This window comes from Haliotis cracherodii, unplaced genomic scaffold, assembly GCF_022045235.1.
Source record: "Haliotis cracherodii isolate W230 unplaced genomic scaffold, xgHalCrac1.p SCAF_13, whole genome shotgun sequence".
NCBI lineage: Eukaryota > Metazoa > Mollusca > Gastropoda > Lepetellida > Haliotidae > Haliotis > Haliotis cracherodii.
In genome coordinates this window covers 35269315-35286352 of record NW_027266268.1, presented here as the reverse complement: position 1 = coordinate 35286352, position 17038 = coordinate 35269315, and the positions used below count along the sequence as shown (strand labels likewise).

General features: G+C 40.7%; 1 protein-coding gene across 1 annotated transcript; it reads right to left on the bottom strand.

The window, feature by feature from the left end:
• Positions 1–2586: 2586 nt before the first annotated feature.
• On the bottom strand, positions 2587–17038 carry LOC139459254 (protein odr-4 homolog). Its single transcript, XM_071240703.1, has 12 exons — positions 16886–17038; positions 15937–16116; positions 14033–14128; positions 13555–13658; positions 12882–12918; positions 11238–11378; positions 10106–10276; positions 8962–9084; positions 8021–8105; positions 6895–7074; positions 6118–6213; positions 2587–4597 (listed from the first exon to the last, which is right to left on the bottom strand). Exons 1-12 carry the CDS (start codon positions 16979–16981, stop codon positions 4530–4532), a joined length of 1377 nt encoding a protein of 458 aa, XP_071096804.1. The 5' UTR covers positions 16982–17038; the 3' UTR covers positions 2587–4529.

The window sequence follows — 17038 nt, the reverse complement described above, 5'->3', positions numbered from 1 at the left end:
CAATGCATGGTATTATAACACTTCCAGTGTCATTTATTTGTGTTTGCGACCACTTTTGCCAGGAAATCCTGAAGTATAAAATATCCGAATGTGCATATGTGATATTGTTTTGCATTTTCTACAATGTATGGGTTGTTTCGGTGATAGAATTATTGGTGTTGTTTTTCAAATGATATAAAACCAAAGTACCTTTTGTTACAGAATGGATTTTAAACAGGATTGGAAAAATTATGTCAGATTGTATGATGACTTACAAACAATATGTTGTATGTTTTGTTTTTTGTTTCCCATCCTCAGTCTGCCATGTTGATGTATGTACTTTACTACTCAAAAATAATTAAGGACTAGCCGATTCTTTTATATTACTAAAGCTAATCTGACATTATAACTGATGAACTATAGTAATATGAAAGAATTGTTTGGTCCTTAACATTTTTTCAGTAGTATATGTGTTGATTTCTATACCTTTGATCCGGAATGGTTCATAGATGCACTAAAAAAACAGTCTGAGACAAGAGGACGTAGAGGTTAAAATGACGCTGAGCCAACCAGTCCTCGTTTTTTAGCCCCTTAATGTCGAGCGCCAGAGTAACAACAAGCATCACCTTTTGATGTCTTTTGGTATGACGCAGCCGGGGATCAAATCCATGACCTTCCTCTCTCTGGGCGGACGCTCTATCCACTCGGCTACAAATTGCAATAACACTGCTAGTTTCTATGAAATATTCTGGGTAGAGGTAAAGGAATGTTGTGTTACATACTGCAACAGATTGAGGATGTTGTTTGGGTTCCAGTGAAAATGTGGGGACTATATATGTACCTTTTCATGTATGCTTCATGAATATAGTATTATGATAATCGCTTTGCATTCCAGATAAAATTTATAATGAATATGTTCTCTTGTTTGTGTTTTGTACTGAGCAGTGAGTGAATACTGTTTCATGTTGCACCTCTGTGGGCATTCTGTAGCAGGTACCCAGTACCGATGCTTGTCTGAGGTGGAAGATTGTGGGGTTACAATGTCTCGTGACTGATCGTACATCATGTATTGTTGCTCATGTTGACCACTAGTGTGCTTGGCGGAGACTCGATCCTTTATTCATTTTCAAGCCCCCTCCTCTCCCCTCAATCTCGGTAGCTAGCACCAAGGTGTGATATAAAATTGATTGAAATTGCTGTGATTTGCTGACTGCAGCATTAAACAACATTAATTCACTCACTGTGACTTTCTTTGTGATATTACAGCGGTGGCTCAAATACACACATTCAAAAGCATGACTTTCCTAGTGGTGTGACATATAGCATTTAGCGTTCAGAGTTACCTCCCTTACTTCTAATTTGTTTTGTTTGTCATAAAATGCAACACTCAATGTCTCAGCTATTTGATGGCAGTCTTTTTAATAATGTTTGGACCAGACAATCCAGTGATTGACATCATGAGCATCGACACAATCAGGACACAATGACAGGCAATCCACCAAGTCGCGGGGCTTAACCAACTGTTCTTTAAAGTCGATATGCAAAACTCCAATCGAAACACATATTTATGTTCTCAACTTTTGTTCCGAGTATATTGTAGGTGTAGCAGATGACAGACTGCTCACTATTGCAACAACTAATCGTAATCCCCCCCCCCCTCCCCAATTAAAACCTTGATTAATTGATAGTATGTTAATTTTAAGGTAGACATATATTTTTAGTCCAACTACATTGAACTCGGGCGAAAACATTTTGTAGGCAAACTAATAATAAGAAAAAGGCATAATTGTTTAAGCCAACTCATTCACTGAACGCCTTTAGTTTCGACGTTGTTACCTGACAACAACACTCCAGGAACAACCATCTTCACAAGCCATGACACCTGTTACGTGGCAGTGGAGAACGTGGTATTTGTCAGCAGTAGGAAATGACAAACACAGTTAAAATGTTGATTGCTGTCACGGCAGTTTTCAGCGGTCTGCAGCAGCAAGAGTCATTTAGAGTTACCTCCCCTGGATGTTGACAATCATGACACGATCTGGCTTGATTGTTGAAGTTTCTGATTAAAGAAGCTACACATGGGTGATTCGAGGCCCTTTTACGACAAGACTTGCATCTACTTGCCAAGAGTGGACAGATACCTGTCTGAAAACGCTGATTTCTTGCCAGCTGACAGTGACAATATTCTGGAGATTCATTAGTGCACTGACCTGTGATAGGGCTTGTTACTAATTGCTGCTGCCTCATGTTTCACCGTTGGTAAAGTGATGCTTACAACTTGGTGAGTATGGGTATGTTTGCTGAGAAACCTAGGAACACAATCAGAGTCAACTCTAAGATACGAACCCCTTCTCACCGGATTGTCACAACTAAGGGAGGCAACTCTGCACAATGAATAGCAGCATATTTGGCAACTGGACCATCCTGCTTCCTCTCCCAAACTTAAACTTTATCGTCAATTCTAACAGTTGAAACAAATAGGGTCAGCAACTTCAGAACGATCTTCAATGTAATACTCCAGGATTGTTCTATTGTTTCCAGCTTCAAATCAATGTGATCTTGATTGTTTCAATGCAACAACAACCAAAAACAAAACAACTGTGTCAATATTTATTTGTACATCCAAGCAAACACTTTTGTTTTATACATATAGATTATGTACAATATCATTCATACAAAAGATTAACAGACTCAAGCCGACACTAAAGCTAAGGCAAGTCAAAGCCACTGGCATTATCAAACAAATCCTTATCCTAAAATGTCTCACAGTTTTTAATCACAATAAAACCTTTCCCCAACAGACAGAAAAGACATCTTCTGGTATGTATTTTTCTGTTCACTGCGCATCTCTTGTGTACCTACATTCCTCCATGATTTGTGAATACATATGGCTGCTTTGTGGTGTATTCATTATATTTAACCAACATGAGCAATAGCTCTGACCAATGAGTGCTGGTTCCAGCAAGAGCTCTGACCAATGAGTGCTGGTTCCACCAAGAGCTCTGACCAATGAGTGCTGGTTCCATCAAGAGCTCTGACCAATGAGTGCTGGTTCCAGCAATAGCTCTGACCAATGAGTGCTGGTTCCAGCAATAGCTCTGACCAATGAGTGCTGGTTCCAGCAAGAGCTCTGACCAATGAGTGCTGGTTCCAGCAAGAGCTCTGACCAATGAGTGCTGGTTCCAGCAAGAGCTCTGACCAATGAGTGCTGGTTCCAGCAAGAGCTCTGACCAATGAGTGCTGGTTCCACCAAGAGCTCTGACCAATGAGAGCTCAGGGTACACTGCACAGAAAAGGCAATGTTTCTAATGCAACATGGTTCAGCCTTGAGGCCTCAACTCTACACGTGCACATAGCTTCAATATCAGGCAAAAATTGGGTTCCCAAAATTCAGGCGTGGAATAGGCTCATTTGACATTCATGAATTATTCAAGGCCTCATTTCACTGCTTGACTTAGATAGACATGGGTCTGTATTACACCACATAGCGGCCATGTGTTGTCCCAGGACGAGGAATGTAGTGTATACAATCCCTTGAAGTACTGACGACACCTCACGACATATCTTAAGTCAATCTATTCCCAATATAAATTAGTGCAGCCAAGAATTGTGAACAAAAAGTCAATTTGTCAAAAGTATGAAGTTACAGAACAGAAAGTCAATTAATTGGCATTTCATTTCTCATTGTCTATCACGGCAACAGTGAATGGAAATACTGCGACATCTAGTAAGTACGACATCACCTCATCATGTGACTTCATGGAACTGATAAATGGATGACCCTGATGTCATTAATGATGTGTGTAAATGACCATGTGTTAATCCATTTGTTAATACATAAGAGCACCAACACAGACAAAATGGTGGTTTCTTACTGAAGGTTTTACCTATGTGCAATTAAAATATTAATAAAGAATAATCAGTCTAATAAAGAGAAAGAAAACATTTCTCGGGCATTAGCGTGTCACTTTTTATCCTGTGCATTATCTGTCATTATTATGGAATTTTTTTTAAGAATTTTCAAATTTCCTGTATCATATAAAGCAGGCTGTTATCAATGCTGGGCAACTGACATTGTGTTACAGAGTTGAGATCAATGTTGCCCAGTTGTGTTTGTTGGTATTCCTGGAGGGTTAAATAATAAAATGTGTTCCTCCGTCATCACTTTCGGTTTCAATAAAAAAAATTAAAATGGTTCTACCACCCTCATATTTGAGGCAAATGTGCTTGAGAAACAGTGGATTCGTACTTCGGCAAGGGTGGAAACTGGACTTTTATAGTCAGTTAACTCCCTTGCCTCAGGAAGATGATTGAAACCTGACAGGTTACAAAACTTGTAAAACTTAATGCTGAAATTTAACCATGCCATAAAATAGCTAATATTTTCTTGTCAATACAGTCAATTCATCAGTTCCTATCCTATAGCACCTCGTCCTGTTTGAACTCCAGAGATGTGTAATTGTGATGCACCAAGACAGGGACAGCGGCAGTACCATAAACTTGTAGAAACAGCAACAAATAGAGAAGTGGGTCTAGTCTGACCCCCATCATCAGCTATCCCCATACATCATGTAGGCCACACCCGCCAGCGCCGCCACCACCCCACTCACAGCCATGCCTGTAGGGGAGAAGACAATAGTGCACTATAAGACACAAGGAGAATTATCAGGAGACTCTTACAGTGATGGGTATTAGCCTGAAGTTAGTATTGCAATTCATTGCAATCATGATTCGATACGCGATATTGCGATACGTACCACAATAGATTGCCTTATTTCATCTGTAATCGGTTACAAACCTGAATCAAACAAGCATGACTAATCTCCCCTGCCAATATGACATGTCTGCCTGTTTGCAAGCAAGAAATATTGCACGTTTTTCAAGATCTGCTCCGGAAACGAGCACAGCCGCCATTTTCAGTCTAAGTCAAAGTCTTTGCTATAGAAATTTAAAAAATCGAAAAAATTTCAAACATTCCAAACTATCAAAAGGTACCAGTTCACCACTAGACCTATCTATTTGCAAAGTTTGGTTAAGATATCTCTCATGGTTTTTGAGTTCTACTCCAGAAAAGAAACGTGACAGACGGACCATATTTTGGACAACTTCGTATTTTGTTGGATGTTGCTGTGGTCACCACAGATGCATAATAGACACACATATACAAGAAAATGGTCGCAAATAGTTTCGCTTTTTCGATCACAGGAAACAGTTGCTAATTTCATAATTTCTATTGAACTTGTCCATTGTTGTCACTTATGTGAAATTTGCCAACAAGATGAAAATATGCATTTTGAAAAACACAATATACCGGTATTTTCCAAACATATTGTGATACGTATTCATTAGTGTGTCATATTGTGGTATACCTTATGTTGGTAGTATCACGCACCTCTACTCGTACAATGGCATGTGAGCTAAAACACATCGCTTCCTTATTCTGGGGTAAACCTGTTTGACTGTATAATCTCGTCATGGATGTGTATGATGGTGCTAATCTCACTGTTTCCAGCTGTTCTAACACTGGAGTTGCATACCCACACCTGCTCATGCCTATCCACAGCATCACACAGTCAGGTAGCCCAGTGGTTCAAGTGTTGCCTATTTGTGATGAATACCTCGGTTCAATTCCCAACATGGGGGTTTTGAATGAAACCAAACTTTGAGATTCCGGGTAAGAATATAGGTCCCAATCAACCTATGTCTGTTTTAAAAGGCAACTCAGTGGACCAGTTTTCAGGCTTGGTGACTTGGTTGATTGTGTGTCATTATACCAGATGGTTGCTCGTAATATCAATCACTGTTTTGTCTGGTCCAGACTTTATTATTTACAGACCGCTGTCATATAGGTGGAATATTGCTAACAGCAGCGTAAAACTACTTCACCAACAAGAGCACAGGCTGGATCCACATGGGTGGTCCAGGGGGTCCGGAAACTCCCTTTTGAAAACCAAAAGTAGCATGTTGTAGACAATCCTTCCCCTCCCCCGAGGAACCCACTTAGCGATTCTGCCGTCATATAGCTGGAATATTGCTGAGTGAGGCATTAAACAACAAACGAACAAAAAAAACTGAGAGGATTTTGATATTTTGGACCCCTCCTTTTGAAGAGACCCCCACTGGGATGCCTGGTCCTACCTAGATAAGCTCCAAGACTGCTCCTGGCGCCAGCAGAACCTCCCGCGTATTCCGTGCCGTCCTCTGACACAACTCCTGAAGACCAGTCCTCCTCCTCTGTAACAGGACAAACACAGGCACAACATCAGAGAGAAGTTACCTTTAACATCAGCACCACCCGTGTCCCTTGGCAGACTACATTACACAAGATAGCATCACACTCTTAACTTTATTGAGGCACTTTTGACATAAACATATCCAAGAAGGTTTAAAAAAGGGGACCTTTTGTTGTAAAGAAATTATAGGTAGAAAGAATGGAAGGGGAAAAAGAAATAATTCCCTATCCCTGTTTGCACCTCTCAAACAGAAGTTCAAGGTCAGTCTACAAGCATGTCTCTCAAACTGAAGTTCAAGGTCAGTCTACAAGCATGTCTCTAAAACTAAAGTTCAAGGTCAGTCTACCAGCATGTCTCTCAGACTGAAGTTCAAGGTCAAACCATCCTGCATGTCTCTCAAACAGAAGTTCAAGGTCAGTCTACAAGCATGTCTCTCAGACTGAAGATCAAGGTCAAGGTCAGACCATCCTGCATGTCTCTCAAACAGAAGTTTGAGATCAGACTGCAAGCATGTCTCTCAAAGAAGATGTCCAAGGTCAGTCTACCTGATTACATTGGAGTATGTCTTCCAGCCTGTCTGCCAAACTGAAGTTCAAGGTGCGTCTATCTGCATTTGTCTCACAAAGAAGTTCGAGGTCAATCTACAGCATGTCTCCCAAACAAAGGATCAGGGTCAGTCTACCTGCATGTCTCTCACACTGAAGTTCAAGGTCATCTTCTGTGACATCGATGTCCAGCAACTCCTTTAGCCTCTCTGTCACCTCCTGCGTCCTTTCATCATGGAACATGTAGTCGCAGAACGCCAGTGACGACTTGGGCACCGTGGTGAAAACGCGGACTGGTGTATCGTACAACTCCCTAGCTGAAACAGGTGCGTCAATGCATGAGACAGCTGCACAACCTATGTCACAACATCTAAATGATAAAAAATACTGAACACAAAAGTTGAGAGTGAATATTTATGGGATATCACTATGAAATTGTTTGCATTGTCCCCACTACAAACATATTATCCACAAAAACATTAATGACCCCTAACCTTTGTTCAGCAACTATATCTTGAAAGCTACTTATTCAGCCATGCCTGAATCCACTCTTCTGGTTTGAATCACAGGTTTTTAAGGATTTATATTCCTGGATGGTCAACACAAACTGCATGCTTGTCAGGTGGAACAAAGTGTGTTTCAGGTATCACCTGTATCAGATTGTTAGGGCTTTCCTCCACATTAAACTGATACACTGTGATGTACAGAAATAGGTTCAAAGCAGAGATAGAAACAAAAAGTGTTTCAGTCCAATTGTCCATATAATGATAACATATAGCAAAACCCTTAAAAAGGGCAACTTTCTACTAGTCCTTATGATAACTTAACTACTGGGCAGTTTGGCAAGGACTATAGGCCTAGTGCCAGTTTATAACACTGTCAAAGCAGAGCTATACCCACTTGATTACTACACATAAACAACACCAGCTATCACAGGACCTGTGAAGATCCGGGGTACAATATATCTTCAGCAACCCATGCTTGCCGTAAAACGCGACTATGCTTGTCGTAAAAGGCGACAAACAGGATCGGGTGTTCAGACTTGCTGACATGGTTGATGCATGTCATCGATCCCAATTGGGAGGATCGATGCTTATGATATCAATCACTGGATTGTCTGGTCCAGGCTCGATTATTTACAGAACACCAGTATATAGCTGGAGTATTGCTGAGTGCAACGTTAAACAAAAAAACAACCAACCAAACAATCATGATAATAACCAAGAAATCACAAGGCCAAGTAGAGCTTTGCAGGTCAAATACCTCCATCCTCTTCCACGACCTCGAGGTCCTCACACAGCAGCTCACACCGAGACACCAGGCTCCGCACGATGTCACTGCGCACCGTCTGTAGGAAACGACATATCGAGCGTGAAGAATGCTTAACGCTGTCATCAACAATGACAACAGTTATGACAATTACCTTACCTACTTAAGCTGATCGCCATTACCTTTCCGTCCATCACAGAACACAGTCTGATCACATACTATTAGACTAAAACTAAACATGCATGTGAATAAAACACAAACCTGACAGCGATAACTTCCTGTGAGACAGGTCAAATCAAACCTGGAGAATTTCATTTATAACATGACACATATCATAACGTGACTCAAGTATCACAATTTATTACCTACGAGGACAAACATATTGGGGTTCATAAAAATCGTATGTGCCCTTGGGTCATATCACAACAGTGTATTGTTTCCATCATCCGGACGGGATTGTTGACGTCATTCATATCTTATTGTGACATGAGGTTGGAATCACGTCACACTACGTCATAGCTGAATATTTTTTACGTCATTCAACAAATTGTGGTTCCACTGCCGTTACGACTTGCTGTCATGTACGTTTTCAGGCTTAGTAAGGGTCACTTAAAGGTAACCTATGGATTGGTTTTGAGGTTGGTCAGGTGAGTGCTGCAATTAAAACTGAAAATATGGAATATAAACACTTTTCATCCAAACTGTCCCCTACAGCAGATATGACAGTGTGACATTGTATATCTGAGTGAGTGAGTGAGTTGGGTTTAATGCCGCTATTAACACTATTCCAGTTATATCACGGCGTGTCTGCTTAATGTGGGAGGAAAGCCCGAAGTGATGTAGGCCTCGGACGTTTACCACATTGGTGAAACCACGAGCACGGGTATGCATTGTATATCTGAAGTTTGAAGCCGTCATCTGTGAAACAAACATACCTCAATAGCATCCTTTACAGTTGCACGATTGTTGACCAATGACCTTCCAATCATCTGACCTCTGACCTTAAGGATGGCCTTGACTGACAGCACTGTGGGGTCAGACACACTGTTGTTATCTGACTGCAACAGACATGAAAATATCAAGATAATCATAGAATAGATCAGGAGTCGTTGTCATAAAATAGAGGTCCGTCATGGACAGAATGAGAAATTTGTGGAAATGTTGTAATAATACACCCCATCTACGTATGTTCACATAGACTGTCGACCGCCTCTGTGGTAACGTGTCTGCCAACGGAGCGAAAGTTCAGGTTTCAGTCCTCAGCCGCATCATACCACATCAGACGTTTACCACTTCGGTGAAACCCATGAGCACGGGTATGGTGCTGACAAACCTAGAAACATAATCGGGGCGAACTGGGATTGGAACCCACAATCATAGGTTTCTGGTGTGCCCAAGGAATACAACTCTGCACAGCGAATCGTGGCGCCTTAGACGACTGGGCGACCAGTGCCCCCTAGCACATAACCAATAAATCTTAGAATGCACTGACAGCCAAGAAAACACTTGAAGCCACGTCATCGAATTACAGTTGTCACATTAAGGCACTTAGGAAATAAGTGTTTGTTTCACAGAGTCAGTAGCAGTTATCCGATCACAGTACATAACAATCTGATCTCACTTGTCCACACACAATTTTGCCTTAATTATTCACACAATATTCAAGGCCGTAGTTAACTTTTTTTGACAGGGGGGGGCAAATATTTGTACAAGTATCACTTGTCCCAAACTTGTATTTTCATGATTAAAAAAAACCTGTTTTCTATAAAAAATCCAGGGTGGGCAACTGCGCCCCCCCCGGCTGGGTACAGCACTGATATTGAAATAATTTTCAATAAAATTACTAAATGGATAAAACCTTGAAGCCATTAATACAAGGACTACTGTGAATTACAAAACAGAATAACAGGACTAGCTGACTTGCTATTTCCAGTGTTGCATCCCTGTGGTATTTGTTTTCATTTTGAGGAAAAAATAACACTTATTGTTTGAATGCATCATAAGCAACAACCCCTACACAGCTGTACTTTTTGAAGAAAGTGTGCATCACACCAAATAAAAATGGTTTTGTTGTTTTACCCTACTGACAAGAAGATCCACGGCAAACTGCTGCCTCACGGGACTTCCCCTGTCCTTGGACTTTCCTTTCCTTGTTTCTGATTGGTCGAGTAGTTCGTCGTTGTTTCTGAGCTCACCATTCAACAGCGCCATGCCACTGTATATGGATTTGCAGAAGGGTTGAATTCCTTGCTGTAAATGAAGTAATATTTCTGAGGAACCGGTATATATATACTGATGGAAATAAATAAGGGAACATCTGTGCATAGCAAGTGTTTCACAGTTGGTACGTGTGTCAGTAAGTTAGTGGAAAGGACACATCCTAGGGTACTTTTCTGTTAGGGCTGGGACGAGTCCAAATTTACTACCCAGGTACCCATCCCCCTATTACCCGACCCTACCCGGGTACCCACTGTAGGTCTCAGGAGATGTCTCAAAATGTCCGATTAAGAACATTTTTAGCATAGCCCTGGCAAAAGATATTTAGATACGTGTATTAAGCAATCTGGTCATTCATACACTGACATTGAATTAAGTTTTATCTTTATTCATCCATATGAAAAATCAGAAGGAATAGGTGGATAGTTAGAAAGAAATGCGAACATTAATGACTTGTAGTGTAACCATAGAGCTCTAGATAATTTTTGTCATTAAACAATATATCACATGACTAACCACGGGTCCGGGTAGTCCTGTGGGTACTGGGTCCTAGTCAGTACCCACCCGACCCGGTTACCCGAGTTACCCGTCCCAGCCCGACAGGAAATGTTAAGTCACATCAGCAACATTTCAGCAATAATGTGACTTGAACATGAGATCACATATATAATCTGTCTTCGAAGGAGTCCATCACTAGAAATATATCACATATTTATCATAAAAATTGTTTGAGAACATTAAAAGGATCATACAACACAATGACACCTTAAAAAATTATGAATAACCAAGGGGGCAAAATCTTTTTATTTAAATCATAAGTATGAAATAAATTATGCTCTGTACCCACAAGCATTTAAGTTGAAAACACTAAATAAATCCCGGCACTAGATAACACTATTTCCCTGTGTCTAATGTTGTTGAAACTGAGCATTCATATCAGAAGCATCCACAACAGAAACGTTTTCGTAACCATGGTAACTCCCAGAAATCTGACCTGAATCTGTTTATGCATGCTGGTGGTGCGAGTGTCGTTGGGGACGGTGATGGTGACGTCCACTGACACCATGGTGGACAGCTGCGACCAGCGGTCAAGAAGACCACTTATGTACCGCCATTCTGCTGGACGGGCCGTACTCTGCAAAGGACAGTGAGTAAGTAAGTTTGGGCAATTGCAACTTTTAAAAGTATTACAGATACCGTACACGACGTAATAAGCGCCCACGGCAATATTTGCTTATATACTGGCTAGTGAACAATCCCATTTAGCACCCCTTCCGATTGATCAATGGACAAAAGACTTATTTATTCACGCATAATACGCACTCGTGTGTTATATGCACCCTTGATATATATCTGTCATATATAAACATTTCAGACTGTCAGCATAAACCACGAAATTTATCTTTCACCAAAATAATATTCTAACAAGAGTCCCCTATTTCTAATTTTGAGACAACCCTGGGTGCTTATTACTTCGAATACAGTCCATCAAAAAGTCACTTTAAGTGTGAGCTTGATGCGGGAGCATTGGCCAAAGTGATGCAGGTCTTAGAGGGGTACAATGGTGGTGAAACCTACGAGTATGATGCTGACAAACCTGGGAACATATTCAGGGGGAATTGGGATTCAAACATACAATCATAGGTTTCATGTGTGCCTGTGGGATGCAACTGCACAGCCTTGGCAAACAACAAAAAAACATATGTGTCTACACGAATACAGCCCAGTGAGTGGGCTCAATTACGTGGCCTTTACACTACTGGTAGTGAAGTATGACAACTCACACAAATACAAGGGTCATCAGCAGATGACATATCCCCCAGATCTGGTGCAATTTGGAAATGGAGTTTGGCTAGTCATACCCCACTTTTGGTTCACTGCCATTGGATACTTTCAGTTCAGTGAAGAAAAAAATAGCGCAGTTCAGTATTTCTCAAATCATCAAAAGGCACCAGTTCACCACAAGACTGATCTGTTAAAGCAAGTTTCATTTTGAAATATTCAAAGGTCTTGGAGTTCTGCTTCCGTAACAATACTACCCTCATATTCAGTAAAGACCAACTTGTCGTAATGAAAACATAATTTCCATAAAAATCCCAAATCATCAAAAGGCACCAGTTCACCAAAAGACTGATCTGTACAAAAGGTTTCAACAGTTTAGGAGTTCTGCCCTGGGAACGAGCACTAACCTAATTTTCAGTATAAATCCAACTCATTTATCACAAAAACATTAAAAATCAACAACAAAAAGCTGATATCATCTAAAGGCACCAGTTTCCCACTAGACTGATCTATATAGCAAGTTTCAACAAGAAGTATTTCAAGGTTTTCGAGTTCTTGTCCCTTTCTCAAAGCAGGGGTATAAACAATAATATGATTAAGGAACTACAATGAAGGATTTACTCTTTCTGAAGCAATTACTTTTTTTTGCAGATGTAAAAAGTATTATTGTGACTGAAACTGTGCAACAGATAAAGGTTGCTTGCTGAATGTATCACAGAAATGTAATAAGAATCTGTTTCAGAATCGGGAAAAATCTGCCCAGGAATCCTTCGTTATCTTAATTTGACAAATGTTTAACACTGACTGAACCGCCTCGATGAAAAATATTACACTTGCTCTAATAGTCATGTCTTACCTTCATGTCTGCCACATCAAACGTCCTGCTGGTTAGCCTGGCACCAAGATAAGGAAACTGGTTGCAGGGGTCTCTGTTTGTTTGTTTGTTTGGTGTTTAATGCTGCACTCATCAATATTCCATCTATATTATGATGGACTGTAAATAATGGAGTCTGGGTCAGACAATTATAAGCTTCAATCTATGCAAGTGTTCAAGAGCCTGACCACCCAATCCTGTCATAGTCGCCTATTATGACAAGCATGGATAGCTGAAGATCAATTCTAAGCTGTGACTTCACAGGGCTTGTAGAGAATGTTGAAGAAGAGTGTGTGAGTGATTGGTTTGACACTGTAGTCCAACAATATCCCAATTGGGGTGGCATCAGAAATGGGCTTCACACTATGTACCCAGAACTAAAAACAATTCACACGAATACATCCAGCATCACCAGGTGATCAGGTTGCGTAAGCTCACAATGCACAGGATTACAGTGAGAGAGCCATTTATTTTGGTGGTGACCATGGTGATGCTGGTATGCGTTCAGGTGAATTGTTTTTAGAAGCTGGAAACTTTGTTCAAGCACATTTCCAAATAAGGATCAAAAGAAGAAGGAAGAAACGCATAGTGTGAGATGGGAGATTTGATTCTGATTCTCACAAAATTCTAATTTGTTTGCTTGAATGAAGGATACTTTCTGGCCACTGAGCATATCTGTAGCACCATGCGGTCAGTGATGGCGTTGTCTCGGTCACAGACGGTCAGTTTACTGAGGGCCTTGTGGACAGCAAAGACAACCTGAAACAGAGAAACACTATGTGAATGGCTTCATTTAGACACATTCATGTGTATCCACCTGAAGTGAGAGGAGCACCCTATGTGACACACGCCAAATTTGTTGTCCTCTAAAGGAACAAAACATCTGGGATTTGTACACACAATTCTGGCATGACTAAGATGAGAAGAGATCTAACTGTGGGAGGAGAGATCTACCTGTGAGATGAGAGATCTACCTGTGGGAGGAAAGATCTACCTGTGGGAGGAGAGATGTACCTGTGGGAGGAGAAATCTACCTGTGGGAGGAGAATCTACCTGTAAGCAGAAAAATCTACCTGTGGGAGGACAGATCTACCTTTGAGAGGAGACATCTACCTGTGAGGGGAGAGATGTACCTGTCTGAGCTTGGCTTGAGCACTCTGCATCATGTTGGGAGGAGCCAGGGCAAAGATCCCGATCACATCCAGGCCGCCCAGTAACATCCTGTCTACCTGCAAAACAAAACCATCAAGCGTTCAAAATCTCCATCCCCAAACATAGTGTAACTATAGTTACGGTAACAATACGCTGTGAAATTATGGGAAACTGACTGTTCTGGAAGAACCACCTAATTCATCTAAAGTCATTGGTCACGACAGCCAAAGAAACATAATTGGGTGCATCTGGGATTCAAACACACTCACCAGAAATTCCTGGCAGGCAGGATATGTCATTTTGTTTGTTTGCTTGTTGTATAACGCCGCACTCAGCAATATTCCAGCTATATGACGGCGGTCTGTAAATAATCACGTCTGGATCAGACAATCCAGTGATTGACATCATGAGCATCAATCCATGCAGTTGGGATAAGGTGACATTCATTAACCAAGTCAGCAAGCCTGACCATCCGATCCTGTTGGGCTGCTGAAGACATATTCTACCCCGTATCCTCACGGGTCATATATCATCTAAATCCAACAAGACTCACAGTACTTTTGGAGAATGTTTTACATGACTCACTGAATAATGACATTGTTTGGTAGAAAATAAGTTCTACTGAATAAACTGGACTGAAAAGAATATCATCCTATAGTTTGATATTGAACAGTTTCCCAGTATATACAAAAAAAGTGTTTACAGATTCGGTGACTTGTATAACATCATAAACACGGTAAACAGACACTTGCGCAATCTCTGTAAAATCAGGTCTTTTATTCTGATCACGCTGATACAATACCTCCCTGCGTCAATATCTGACAACACCCCTATGGAAGCCAATCAGAGGTCAGCTTTCTAAATGACTTGGCTTACATTTCTTTACCACCTCGATTGGAAAAATTGGATCTTAGCAAAAGAAAGTCCCACCAGATCACAACGATACCCTCAATAAGCACACCAGATGCCATGGGAGGATGCATGACAGGACATATTAAATTTATCCACAATATAAAAGTGTAGCTTTATATTTTTGCATTTGGAACCTGTGGATTGTAGTCAGGATACAGAAATCAGATATGCTCATCTGAATGTTTCGCTTTTGTAATGAGAATTTAGAAGTCTGGATTGGTTTATTAGAAAGTTCAGAGGTTTGTTTGTTTGTTGTTTAACGCCACACTCAGCAATATTCCAGCCATATGATGGCGGTCTGGACAAGATAATCCAGTGATTGACATCATGAGCATCGATCCACGCAATTGGGATCAATGACATGCATCAACCAAGTCATTGAGCCTGACCACCTGATCCCGCTAGTCGACTCTTACGACAAGCACAGTCGGCTTTTACGGCAAGCATGGGTAGCTGAAGACCTATTCTACCCTGGATCTTCACGGGTATTGTATTGGAGTAAAAGATATGATAATAATGAGACTGAGACTAGGGCTGAAGCATTTTGATGCAAAATTATATGTATTTTGAAATCTAAGTCACAATCATTGAGACAAAAACCCGTCATGATAAAAATCTGTATTCAAACATTAAATGAATGACTTGAGGCCCAACCTAAATATATCAAATGTTATAAAAAATAGCTTGTGATCTTTTTATATGTTGCACATATATATATGCAGAAGTAATTTTAAGATTCATGCTATAAAACACGCCTCCGTATTGCACCTATCAGTTATTGTGTCTGGACCAGACAATTAAGTGACTGATATCATGAGCAACAATCTACACTGTGTGTGTACAATAACACGCCATCAACCAAGTCATCGAGTCTGGACACGGTCTACTAAGTCACCTCTTCAAGCATAAGCTGCAGTGGAATCTAACCTGGAATCTCCATGAGTGATATATTTTTAGCATGCTTAGAACTCACTTGTGTGGCATGAGAAGAAACCCACTGTTCATCAGTGAGGTCGAGAGATTTGGGTCGGACACAAGCTTCTTTCTTCCTCTCTGTGACTACTTCTTCTCCCTCTTCCTCCTCACTGACTTCATCCTCTGCCGGATCTGGGGTCCGAATCAGTCGGACAACGTAGTCTTTGCTGTTTGTTAGCTGTTTACACAAACAATTGTCAAAATGAATGAACTCACCATCAACACAATTAAAATGTTTTCACATTTGGCATAGATTCTGCACATAGCATTCCACACCACCTCCACGTGGCAACATACGGAGATTTTACATCCTATGGCAGCCATGTAGCTAATTAGTTTAAGCCATGGCCTAAGTATGGGTAAAGTTTCAGAAAAAAGGCAGAAATCGTAAAACAGATTAAAAGAAGCAAAAGATTTATCAATACTGCAGACAGTCTTACAGTTTCATCATAATAAAAAAGCTAATTAAGACGACATAACTTTGTTTTGTTTCTTGTTTACTCCGCAATATTCAAGCTATATCACAGGAACTCGACGATAGCATGTATAGCATAATATATTTGTATAGAAAAAAAATTCACACCCCTCTATATATGCATAGTCTATATGTATATAGAGGTGTGTGAATTTTTTTTATACGAATATATTATGATATACACGCTATCATCGAGTTCCTGTGAGCTATATATGTGACGACGATCTTTTAATAATAGTCTGGACCAGACAAACCAGTGACTGATATTGTAAACAACATTTCACGCAGTCGGGACTACCATGACACGCAATAAACCAAATCACCGAGCCTGACCGCCTCTAATCAACTATAGTCGTAACAAGCTACTGGTAAAGAAGATCAATCTTTCGGCTAACTATCGTCGGTGTATGTCATTACGTGTCCAAACTACGAGTTGCGCCCATATGGAACTCCCAAAAGTGGCGTTACCCACCTGACCGACAATCAACCCAATGTGCCACTGTCCAGACTTAATTAGCTGTTCTATGTAGGCCTCTATGGCTTCATCAGCTTGAAAAGAACGACCCATGATCGTCGCACTTGACGCAAATCTACAACCTCATGCACTTTGTTGACAACATGGGCC